This window comes from Ambystoma mexicanum, chromosome 4q (genome assembly GCF_040938575.1).
Source record: "Ambystoma mexicanum isolate Mex_15411 chromosome 4q, UKY_AmexF1_1, whole genome shotgun sequence".
Classification (NCBI taxonomy): domain Eukaryota; kingdom Metazoa; phylum Chordata; class Amphibia; order Caudata; family Ambystomatidae; genus Ambystoma; species Ambystoma mexicanum.
The window spans coordinates 79,231,846-79,244,496 of NC_090928.1; the positions used below are offsets into that span (position 1 = coordinate 79,231,846).

Below are 12,651 nucleotides of genomic sequence, written 5' to 3' on the forward strand. Positions count from 1 at the left end.
GTAAAGGGGTAAGGCCACAACTCTGGCACTTTCCCACAATACAGTAGATAATTAATATCACTCATTATGAAGATAATTTTTACTACAAAATAACATGGTCAATTGCTTTGTTTGCGAATATATAACACCCATCACATTATATTCTAATGCACCTCACTGGCATGTGTGGAATAAATCCTTCAAGGTTATTTGTATACACATGGGCCTAGGGTAAACTTTACTCCTTCAGAACCACTGCAATGACTGGGTGCAAGTCGGGTAATGTTTTTTAAGTTTTGACTGATATGGATTCAGTCAACCTAATATGTTTTAACATCAACCATTGCTAAAACTGTACTATTATTATTTAATTTGCATTTGTCATTTTTGCTCTTGCTGTACGTCTCCCGCAATATCCATCATTCCCGAACTGATGTGTGGTATGTTCTTTACTTTTCTTTATCTTATTGTGACATATACTCATGGTTTCCTTACATTACTCTAATACCGATTTCTGTGTGTAACTGCAATGGATCATGGATTTGGACCTATTGTAAAATGCAAATGTCTATGTATTTCAATTTACAGCCTTGAAGACGACCACGAGGTCGAAACACTTGTCCGCTGTGCATTTCAGATTAAACCTGTTAACCTACAATTTGCTCTTTGGGACTTTGATTACTGCATCCAAATTAGAACATCTTAGCAATAACTCTTGATTGATATTCCGTACCCATAGCGCGAATCCCCCTTTGCAGACATAACTCGGGATCCATTTATGGTCCATGTGCTACGGGTATCAACATTTTCACAAAAATAACATCTCTGTTGCAGAATATGTGTAGAGAGCATGTTATATTGGGGGGCGATTTTAATGGTGTCCTTAATCATAAGTTGGATCGCTCGGGGCAGTGCTGATACACGGCAGAGAGTACAAGTAGAGCGTTTGAAGCACTTTTGCACAGGTTTGATTTAGCTGGTATTTGGACAACTTTGCATCCTGGGGAGAGGGAGTATTCTTTTTTTTCCACCAGAGTTGTACTCGAGAATCTATCATTTTTTTTTATCTCTGAAAGACTCATTGGCTATTAGAGTGGAGATAATGGAACAGGGTTTATCGGATCTTTCTATGATTAAGTTAAAGTTAGAACTAGGTGGTGTAAGGTCGGCCACATCAAGATGGCGTTTAAAAACATATTAAAGGATCAAGATGTGCTGACATCTTTAAAATCGATTATCAAGTCCTTCTATGAAATAAATAAAGGCTCAGCTGATGAATTAGTGGTCTGGGATAGCTTTAAGGCGGCTATTCGAAGGGAACTTATGATTACATCCCGTACAAGGATATCAGGAATGATGGAATTGAAACATCTGGAGAGTAGGTTAGGCAAGTTACAGAAGAAATTTCAATTGTCAAGAAGTAGTGAAGATAAGGTGGAGATGGATAGGCGAAAAGGATATGCAGAGTGAGAAAAGTCTTTTATATGAAGCAGAAATATTGGGAACAGGGAGACAAGGGTGGTAGATTGCTAGCCAACAAATTGAAGGGTTTGGTAGATAAGGTATATATTCAGAAAATAGTGAAGGAGCATGGAATATCAATGGTGAAAAGGGAAGATGTATGGGAATGTTTCAGGAACTTTTATACATCTTTATATACTGAAACCCAATTCCCGACAGACAATTTAGAAGAGTTTTTCAGGAAAATTGATTTGCCAAAATTGACTACGGAGCAAGCAATCACCATTGATCAGCCGATTAGAGAGGAGGAGATATTAAGAGCTATTGATCAGTTTAACATAGGTAAATTGCTGGGCCTGGATGGGCTGCTAGTTGAGTTTTACAGAGCCGTTGGACCTGAATTAGCTCCACTGCTATGTAACCTATATAATTATTTTATGATCAAAGGGATTCTATGTCCAACGATACGGGAGGCGTGTATTAAAGTAATTCCAAAACCATGTAGGGATATTACTACGTATGAGAATTACAGGCCGATATCATTGCTAAAAGTGGATGCAAAAATACTTACCAGGATACTGACCAGTCGGTTGGACATGTACATTGGTGGACTGATTGAGCATTCCGAAGTTGGGTTTATTTGTGGGAGGCATGGTGATAAGATTAATTGGGAGAAGTCATTGTTTTTTCCATTGGATGTTACTCACCCGCGCAGGGACTTTAATTCCTAGAATTGTCAGTGGGCTACGGAGAGTGTCAAGTATTTGGGGGTCAATCTTGTTCGAGATTCGAAGGGGATGTTGGAGTTTAATGTAGCCAAGATAAGAGAGGTACTTCAGAGGGATGTGTTCAAATGCTTAATATTTGGGCTAAGGTTAATGCAATGAAAATGGTGCTTTTGCCCAAAGTTCTTTACATCATTCAGTCTATTCCACTTACGTTTACGAAGAAGGTTATTAGGCACATTGACAAAGTTTTTCAGAATTTTCTTTGGGGCCTGAGACCTAGGATTCCACAATATGTTCTAATGCAGGCAGTGTGAGAGGGGGCTTTGGATCTCACAATTTGAAGGATCATTGCAGGGGGTTTGTATTGAAGAAATCAGCATTATACTTTAATGGGAGGGATAAGTGCATGCCATTATGGAGGATCATTGAGAAAGACATTTCTGCCAGTCTCCCTGCATGATGTATACACAATGTGTAAAATGCCTAATCTGATTGCCAAGTTGCCTACAATAGAAACAACTGGAGATGCATTGAGGACTTTTATGACCAGTGGTGGAGAAAATATATGGATTAATTAGGAGGCATCCTTGTGGCAGAACTTGGGGCTACAAATTGGAAACAAGACCTTGTACTGGCGGAGTTGGGTAATGAGAGGTATTTAAAGGGTGCACGATGTGTGGAAGGATGGACAAATTGTTCCTTTTGAGTTACTCAGAAGAAATTTTGGTCTAGGGAAAAAGAGGGCATAAGCGTTTGGAATTGGAATCTCTTCTCAGGCAAAGACAACGGATGTTAAATTGCCCTTTGAAAGAGGGCGACAGCCTGCAGTACATTTCATTCTTCTCCATATATGGTATCGACCTATCTGAAGCTGATGCCTATGGAGGGTTCATGTGCGACTTCATGGGAGAAACTAAGGCAAGCATGGGTGAAGGAGCTGGGCAAGGACATAACTAAAATATTGGGATAGCTTGTTAAGAATTGGCACAAATTCAAAGATGGATCTGAATTTGCGATGTGTGTCTTCTAAACTAGATCCCAGCACAGATGACTGACTTAGGTATGGCTAATGATGACTCATGCTGGGGTTGTGGCCAAAAAGGCGGTGGGAATGTCCAAGAGTGGTGGGTTTTTGTGATGATATTTTGAACAGACAGGACATAATACTGGGAGTAGAATTACCAAGTTCGTCATATTCAACAATTCTGCTCTCAAACACTGGGAGGTGTATAATAGCTCGAGAACATCTTGGGTGGGTTTACAGAGTGTTGGTGGTGGCAGCAAAGCAAATTCTGAGGGTATGGGAATCTAGGAAAAAGCCAGAAGTGGAGGGATGGTTGTCTGATTTACGAATCTTGTCTAGTAATGAGAGTTATGCTAAAAAAGCAGAAACGAGGACAAATACTTGGTCATGGAGACCATAGATGAACTGTATAGTTGATGCCAATATTATTATAATAAGGGTTGGTAGCATGTGAATGATAGGGATATGAGTGACTACGTCTTGTTGTTTGTCTATGTTGTGTATGTGCTTTCAAGTTTTGTTATCTCTGCAGGATTGTTGTAGTAAAATATTGCATTAGTTATAGTTGATAAGATTATGAGTTGTAAATATTGTTAGTGTAATAATTAGATTAGTTGATACAGCAAGAATGAAGTAGTTCAAGTTACAATCCATGGATGTTATGAATATGTCTATATTGTATTATTTTTAAAATTATAAAGTGTTTTTAAAAAAAAGATAATTTGTTTCCGAGTGGTATGGATACTGAAACCTATTGTTCTTTGTTAACATACGGAATCATTCACTCCCTACTGCTCAAAACACTACACTATATGCTAGAGCAACACATACCTGTTCCAACAAACGGGTCATATACAATATCGTGGTCTTTCACTCTTGCATGGTTTGCCATGATGAAGGCGAGGCACGCATCCATGCTTGTGTTTCCAATAAAGTGCCTTTTTTTAACACTGTACGAATTGATAAGATCTCGCTGTCCATCGGCAATCTGTATAAAAGGGAATTCAATTGTAAAATGAGAAGGTCGTTTGTTTCTTTACCCAAGTGAATAGCAACAAAATGGGAAGACATGATTTGGAGTCAAATATGATGATTTAAGATTTGTAGAAGGCCTGTGATGTCAAATGAAGCACGAGTTATTGAAAGCCAGCCAGCACAGGCAAAACAGACAGACAAGTATTGTATATATCAAATCATGTTCATCTTTGCTCTCAAAGCGGTTGACAAAATAAGAGTGATCCAGATTGAAGCAGCACAATACTAACATCCATATTGGTGCCCTACCTCACCGACATTAAAGACAACTAGATGAGCCTAAAATAATATTAGATTCAATTTTATTTAACATCACCATTAAAGTGGGATTTTTACCAAAAAAAAGTTGACAACCCATATATGTCTGGGACTTACAATGTACACGAATCGGCCTAAAGAAACCCTTTTCTCCTTGTACCCACTCTAAATACACATTTCTCAATTAAATAAATTTCAAAACATAGTTCTCCGATTCGTTTACGGCCTTGCGATGACAGCATTTAACAAATCATACCGGGACACTGCCATGTCATCCTTTCTAACATTTGCCTTTGACAGTTTATCAGGTCTACAATACAAAAATACAATTAAAACACATACTCCATTTAAAACCACATGCTACCTTGCTCCCAGTGCACGGTTAGAGACCACTCTCTGACATGTGTTGCAGCAAGGTGCTACCAAGCTTTTCTCAGTGGAATATTTACAGTTTTCTGCGGGCAACAAGCTACCATCGTTCCAATGACTATCTACTGTACTTAATTTCAGTATGCTTTGCGTTCCCTCTTTACTGGTGTTAACAATACTGTATGTTTTCTTTCTGTATCCAGCGCATGCTCTGTAAAGGGGGACCGATATCTCGGTAAACGGTCACTGCGCTTCTATTGCACAGTCCGATTTCCATATAGACCTTCATTTCTGGAATCGCTCTATACAGGTGTCTAGTTTTGGATAGAGATCTGTGTGCTTTTAAGCCTCTTAAGATCGCTGGTCCACTACAACGTCTCTCGTTGCGAGTTAGGCTAAATAATATAAAGTTCATCATTGCTATTCCAGGTCAACCGCTCGCCTGGAAACCAGGATAAGCTGTGATGTTTCATAAGGTATACATTCGTCTATTGCAAGAAATTAGCAGTATTCGTGGACGATTCTCCAATTATCAGCCAAGGCTAATTTATCTCCGTTTCACCCACATGTTAGTTAATCCCCAATTTTATAACTCACCTAATAACTCATTTATATAGCGATTTTCTCCAAAGCACATTACGTAGAACATTTTATATGCAATTACTATTACCCAATCAAAATTGGAATGCATTTTATCGGCCACAGAAGGATGAAAGGCTGAGTTGACCTTGCAAGCATTCGAACCTGCGACCTACACAATACAAGCATCTCAGCAGTGAGCGCTTAACCCACTGAGCTATCTTACCTGGGCCAAGGACAATTAAAGTACTGCCTCCTAAAGAAATAAACTGGGGGGCAAGTGGACCTGGGTGGAACCAAAGACAGACATTCTCTGCAATGGATGTGGCGGCAGCTCCACTTGGGTAGGCTCTAGTGACATGGCTACCATTAAAAAGGAGCACAATATATGCGAGTAAAGTGGTCAGAAGGAAGGATCGATCAGGCCTGTAGCACATTATTATAAGGTGAGGCTCGATTGCCCCTTGATGATGTCGCAGGGTGGAGAGGAGTTGAAAGAGCTCTGGGTAGAGACGAGAAACCCCAGTAAAATGCAAAATCTCAAGGTACTATCAGCCATGCTGTGCTACTTGGGCCTGACTAGAGGCGTTGCTAGTGGGGGGCCAAGGGTGCTATAGCCCCGGGTCTTTTGGTTGTAGCCCCAGATAGAAGTTCAGGGTCTACAACCAAAAGGCTAGCTAGCCCCGAGTCCCGCCAGTCCCGACATTAGCTTAGCCCCTGATCTTTTCCAGACCTAGCAACACCCCTGGATGACTTAAAAGAGCGGGAAAACTATGCTGCCGAGGTCCGGGTGAACCGCTCATGAGTAAAGCGCTTTGACAAATTTTAATCTGAAAACTGACCAGACATAGCCTTTAACATTTCTGAGGTGCATGCATAGAATACCAATCACAAAATTGGGGAATACCAACAGTTCACAAATTATGAATATTAGTAGTGCTCCTGGCAGTTACTTGACGGGAAAGCACAACAGAGAGTTTAAGGTGGTGTCCTGCTGCTGTGACGGTCTTCATTTAGCCGCAGTCAGGGTGTTAATGATAGTCAAAATCAGCTTGCATAGCCGAGAGCAGACACGTCTCCTTTTTGCGAACCTGCACTAAGCCACATACGGAAAGATTTGGAGCAGAGCCATAAGATTGAGCATCCGCAACTTAAACAATGATAGTATTCTGTATCCTGTTGGCTTACAAAGGTTACTAAATAAAAATGTCATGAAAGCAAAAAAACAAATGTGGCGGTCACAACTTTACACCGTAGAAAAACGATGGGAGAATCGGAGAGATTCTCTAAAATTCCACGTTTGTTCCCATCATAAAGCGACCTAAAGCTATATGGGAAGGATTTGGTTTCTTCTTGCAAGGGGGACACGAGGGGAGAGCAGCAGCAGAGAAGGGAGGTGAGAGCAGGAGAGGAGAGAGAAGAGCAGCAGCGGAGAGGAGAGGGAAGAGCAACAGAGGAAAAGAGGGGGGAGCATTAGTGGAGTAAAGATGGGAGAGTAGTAGTGGAGTAGAGATGGGAGAGTAGTAGTGGACAAGACTGGAGGGTGGAGTTAAGCACAGAGAAGAACATAGAGAGACAGACAAGGGAGTGTGTGGGAGAGGGAGAGATATGGTGGGAGGAGTACATGGAAGGAGAGTACTAGAAAGGGAAAGACAGAATAGAACATCAGGACAAGGAATGAAAGGATGTGAAAGGACCAAGTGGTGTTACCTTTAGGCCATCACAGACAATCATAGAAAGTAGCAGTTTCAGACCTCTAGTGGCCACAGCAGGTTGAGTGAACCACATGAAGGACGATGCTCAGCAACCCCCCCCCCCTCACACCCTTGCAAATCTTCAAATAAGAAACTCAAACCGTCTATGAGAATTTGTCGGTTCTTGAGGCCATCTGTAATATGGGAAAGTGCATGACATTCGTTCTCATGGTGCCGTCAGCGATTTTCCTATGGTCTGCTCTGTGCTGGAGGAAGGACAGCTTGCTTCTGTTTTCTCCACTTCTCACCAGCACACTGCTTCGGGAGTCCCCACAACCATAAAAAATCTACTGTGCTGCAGAATAATGTGGAATCCGTATTTCTCTCACAGTGACACACTATGTGGCAGCAGTTTTGATCAACATGGAAAAAAGACTTCTGGGCCTAGCCATCTCAGCCCGATGAAAAGGGTGACTCATCACACTTTCTAATGCATCAGTCTTTGTGGGGCATTGTAACACAGGCCACGATTATGGACGGTGGACCTGTGCAGAGAAAAGGGCAGGGCTTAGCCAGCCCGCTATTTAGCATCTTGACCGTTTGTAACACCATCCATCTGTGGAAGATCGGGCCGGATTGTCCAGGGCAAGTAAGCCAATGGAAGGAGGAATGGAAGCATAAAGAGGGCAACAGGAAGCAGGAAGGGAGTCGTTTCTGACCTGTAACATTTCTCCAGCGTTATCTTTCATGGATTCACATGCTGTGAATATTCCCCATCAGGCTGGGAATCCCTTGTTACCTTGACTTAGTAATTTTCCCATCAAAGTCGTTGTGGGTGCTTTTGGTCCCCACTACTAGGATGTCAAGTGTATAGATACGCCCCAGCAGCTTACCCTCAGATTTTAACCACTCCAGCTGGAGGATATCCCCTTATAGAGGATGTTTGCCTGAAGGGGTAGGCTGAGGGTGCATGTGAATCCATGAAAGATACCAACGCTGGAGAAATGGAGTTACAGGTAAGAAACTATTCCCTTTTTCAGCATTGGATATTTCATGGCTTCACATGCTGTGAATAGATTTTATAGCAGTATACATGTTTAGAGATAAACCAGGCAAACACAGATTCTATACTTTCAAATTCTCTGCGTTAATGCGAGAAAAATACATAAACAAGTAGACAAAGGGAAAAAAAACGGAAGTTGCAGGGCTTACCTTACTGGAACAGCCGTTGAAGGACTGCAACGTCCTCAGCGTACTGCTGATGTAAACAGTAGTGCCTGGTAAATGTGTGGGGCACTGCCCATGTTGCTGCCTGGCAAATGACTTGGATGGGTACTCCAGAGCAGAGGCAGGCGTGGCCCTTGTAGAGTCTGCTCTAGGAGCAGTTTGCAACGGCCTATTGGCCTTCGAGTGGCAAAAGGAGATTGTAGATGAAATCCATCTTGCGATGCCCTGTTGTGAAATGGATTTTCCCTTGTTGGATGGGCCAAAGGAGACAAAAAGCTGTTTAGTCAATCTAAAAGATTTTGTCCGGTCTAGATAATATTTCAATGTCCTTTTCACGTCCAGAGTTTGTAAGGCTTCCTCCACTGGTGAAGTGGTGTTTTGAAAGAATGTAGGCAGTTATGGTTGCATTTTTGTGACACTCCGATGGAACTTTTGAGATGAAATGAGAATTGGAGGAGAGTTACACATGGTCTTTCGCAAATCGTAGATACAGAGGGTCTGCTACCAAAGCTTGAAGCTCCGAAACGTCTAGAGGATGTAATGGCTACTAGGAAAGCCACCTTCCATGTGAGAAATTTGATGCGTGTAGACAGAGGTTCAAAAATCCCTTTTAAGAAGTGCTTAATTAGTCTGTCACTGTAGAGGGAAAGATCTCTTTTCTTATAAATCTAGAAATTGCTGCTAAGTGTACCTTAAAGGAAGAGATTGCTAGACATTCTTTTGCCCATTTTAGCAGGTAAGGAAAGATCTGATGAGGCTTTATGGCCAGTGGATGCAGGTTGGGCTGTTGTGAACACCACGTACAGATTCCTTTCCATTTGTGGTTATAGAAAACGTTCCCAAATTGCGAAAATCTTGGATATCTGGATGTTGTGCAGTTGCCATTCGTGTGACTGCAGTGAATTCCTGCTGAGGGTGTCTGCTTGCTTCGAAGCAGAATGTTGTGCTGGATGGCACAATGCCAAATAGTCTGCACTTCTTGGCACAGGGTTTTTAACCGCGTTCCGCCTTGTTTCCGCAGATAAAGCATTGTGGTTGTGTTGTCCGTGAGGACTCGAACCACTGAATTCTTAATTAGCGGGAGGAAGGATTTTATAGACTGCAGTTCCAGCACATTTATGTGGAGGATGGATTCTTCGGAGGTCCAAAGGCCTTTGACTTGGTGCTTGTCCAAATGAGCTCCCCATCCCGCCAGGGAGGCATCTGTCACAATAGTGAGATGGTAATTGAGTTCCACATGGGGCATTCCTTTTGCGATGTTGCAGGGGTATGTCCATCATTTTAGTGTGCTTGATGGAGTCCGAGTGATGGTAACTTTGTCTGACCAGGAACCCTGGATTTGGGACCATCTGGTAGCCAGAAACCTTTGCACCGGCAGCATTTGCAGCGGGAATTAGAGGGATGAAGGAGGACATGGTCCCTAGGAGTCATGTATGTGCGGACCGTGACTAGCTTGTTCGGCGTGAAAGTTCGCTAGGATTATCAATATTTTCATCGTGTCCGATGAGGGTCTGACAAGACTTTGGTCCATGAGGAACTGAGCACGTAGGACAAACCAACGTTTTTGAGGTAACTGTGCAAGAGTTTGTGTAATTTATTTCAAATCCCAATTGTTGGAGCAGAGTTTCTGTTCATCTGAGAGAACACAAGGCCTGTTGATGTGTTGAACCTCGAACCACCCAGTCTTCCAAGTACAGGTAGATGTGGTGACCCTGTTTTCAGAGGAAGGTGGCTACCGGTGCAAGGCACTTGGTGAACGTCCTGTGTGCTGATTTCAGGCCGAATGGGAGTACCCGGAACTGGTGATGGCTTTTTCCGACCACGAATCTGAGGAACTTTCGGTGCCTTGGGTGTATTGGCACGTGGAAGTATGCATCCTTGAGATCTAATGCCACCAGATATTCGTGGGGTTGTGTGGCCTTTATGACCTCCTGGAGTGTTACCATCTTAAACTGCTGCTTTTTGTTGTTTTTGCTCAGCCTTCGCAATTCCGGTCTGGTTTTTTGATGACTAAGTACCTGGAGTATACTCCATTTCCACTTGCTGAAGGTAGAAACCTTTTGATGGCTTGTTTTATTAGCATTTGACGTACGTCCTCCTGTAAAACCTGAAGGTGCGGGTGAGATACCTTTAAGGGAGGTATCAGGATTTGTGCGTGTTTGAACTCCAACAAGTGGCCGTACTGGATGGCATCTAGCACCAACCTGTCCCATGTCATTGTTTGCCACTCGTCGAGGTAAAACGCCACATTTTCCCCCACCTGTCTGTATCTCTCCTAAGAAGTCGTCGTTGCATCTTATTTTGCCGACCTGTTCAAGAGGTGGTTGATCTGCACCTTTGATGGAATTCCCTGCTGCGCTGGGAGGATTGGTAATTTCTCTTATAGCCTTGAGAGTAGTATCCGGGTCTACTGTAGTTCTTGTTGTCTCTAGAGGATGAGAATCTAATTAGCAAAGGATCCTCGAAAGGACCGCCTGCCCAGCAGGGCTGTAAGAGACCTAGCAGTGTCCGTATCTGCCTTCATGACTTTACGGGCTTCATAAATCTTGTTCCAAAACAAGATTTTCCCCTTCACATGACATATCGATGACTTTATGCTGTACTTGCTGCTGAAAATCGGTGCAACGTAAACATGCTTGCCGAAGGATTACCCCATTGCCCATCTGTTTGGAACCCATTTCAGCGAGGTCTTCAGAGATATTAATGCTGTGATTCTATGCTTCCTCCCCATCAAGCACTAGCGTCATGCCTTCCTTCCTCTGTTACGGCAAGTGTTGCAATATAGGAGCCAGCCGATGCCACATCTTAATACAAACATTGCAAGGACATTTACTGCCCCAATGGTGAGAACCTTTTTTCCTGAAGGCATCCATTTTTTCTGTTTTTATTGTCTGGGGCAGTGGCACACTTATGCTGCATATGAGCCTTGCAGCTTGCTGCCGCTGATACCACTGACTCGGGAGTGGGTTGTGAAGCGAGGCCTTTTGGTGTCGTGTCTGGCGCCTTAAACTTCATATCCAGTCTACCTTTAACTGCCAATACTGTAAATGAATGCATCACAGTACGGAGGCCCTCCTGCCAAACGTGATCCAGGATGCGTATGGAAAACACTGCCTTTCTGTGTTTTCCCATGTGGTCAAAGAGAAAACAATCCTTTTCCGGAATCCAACCAAACTCCTGGCATGCTTTAGACATGGAGTATAAAGCCCCAATGTCATCTGGAGGCGAAGGTTGAGCAGGGCTACCCTGCATGTCTTGGTCAGGATCATCCATGTCCCAGGTGTCGGCTCTGCGTGGAGACAAAGAGGTGGTGGAGCTTGTATCCCGTGGAACAGTGTCCTGGTCTGGGTCAACCAATTCTCCCCCATCTTGCTCTCTTCTACATGGACTATATCCTCGTGGAAGTAGAGGCCTAGCAGGTGTTTGAACTCTCTGAAGATTGTCTTGGTCTCTAAAGGGATGGCTTGGGTCTCTTTGATGCTGAGGCGTAACTTGGTCTTCTCCGTATGCCCTAATTTTTTGAGCCTGAGAGAGCGGAAGCCTGGAATCAAGCGGCCCCAAAAGTGATTGTAATGTTGCACTTGCAGGGAAAGAAAGTATTGCGGAAATATAAGGGGGTATTGTGGATTCATACTGCCCATTCCAGCAGGTGTTGATGATAGAGTAGGCGTCTGAATCCCTAGAGGTACGTCTTCCTCTCTAGATGGTCCTTGAATGGGAGGATGGGAAGTTCCTTCTTCAGGATCGGAGTCAGTGACACGTGGACCTTCTTCTGGCAGAGGCTCAAAATCGGATGGGATTTCATGCTGCAAAATTTCTTCTGGCACGATATCCGGGTAATCTATAGGAAACATTCCTAGAGGAGCCTGGTCATGCTCTACCGTGTCCCTTGTTGGGGTTTTCAAAATACGTTTTGGAGACAATATACTGTCATGCATAGGTAATCCCGAAGTCGCAGTTGTGATGGTGGTCAACGGTTGCGTAGGGTTTTTCTCCGGACGATTTATGTTATTTGATCGTCGACAAGGGATGGGCCATTGACGCTGACGAAGTTGTCGTTGATGCTGTCGGAGTGGATATCGATGACGATTTAGCCGTTGACAGGTGTCTCGTTGACGATTCATGCCTGTAGGAGGATCTGCGAGATTCCAATGACGAATAGTGTTTCTTTTTCATCGAAGACTAAGAGGAGGTCCTCAAAGCCAATTTGGATCTGTGTTTGTCCGTCATCAGAGATCTCCTGTATGGGTCGGACGTGGGTTTTGTGGACAGTTTTTTTGATGGTGTCTTCGTCAAC

The 12,651-nt window shown here is 43.3% G+C and overlaps 1 protein-coding gene across 2 annotated transcripts in view; it reads right to left on the minus strand.

The window, feature by feature from the left end:
• The window catches only part of TRMT11 (tRNA methyltransferase 11 homolog), a 907,372-nt gene that overhangs the window by 448,459 nt on the left and 446,262 nt on the right, over window positions 1-12,651 (minus strand). For both annotated transcript variants that reach the window (XM_069607505.1, XM_069607506.1), the window contains one exon: window positions 4,024-4,180. In XM_069607505.1, the coding sequence (XP_069463606.1) occupies window positions 4,024-4,180 (157 nt within the window). The remainder of the gene's footprint in view (window positions 1-4,023; window positions 4,181-12,651) is intronic.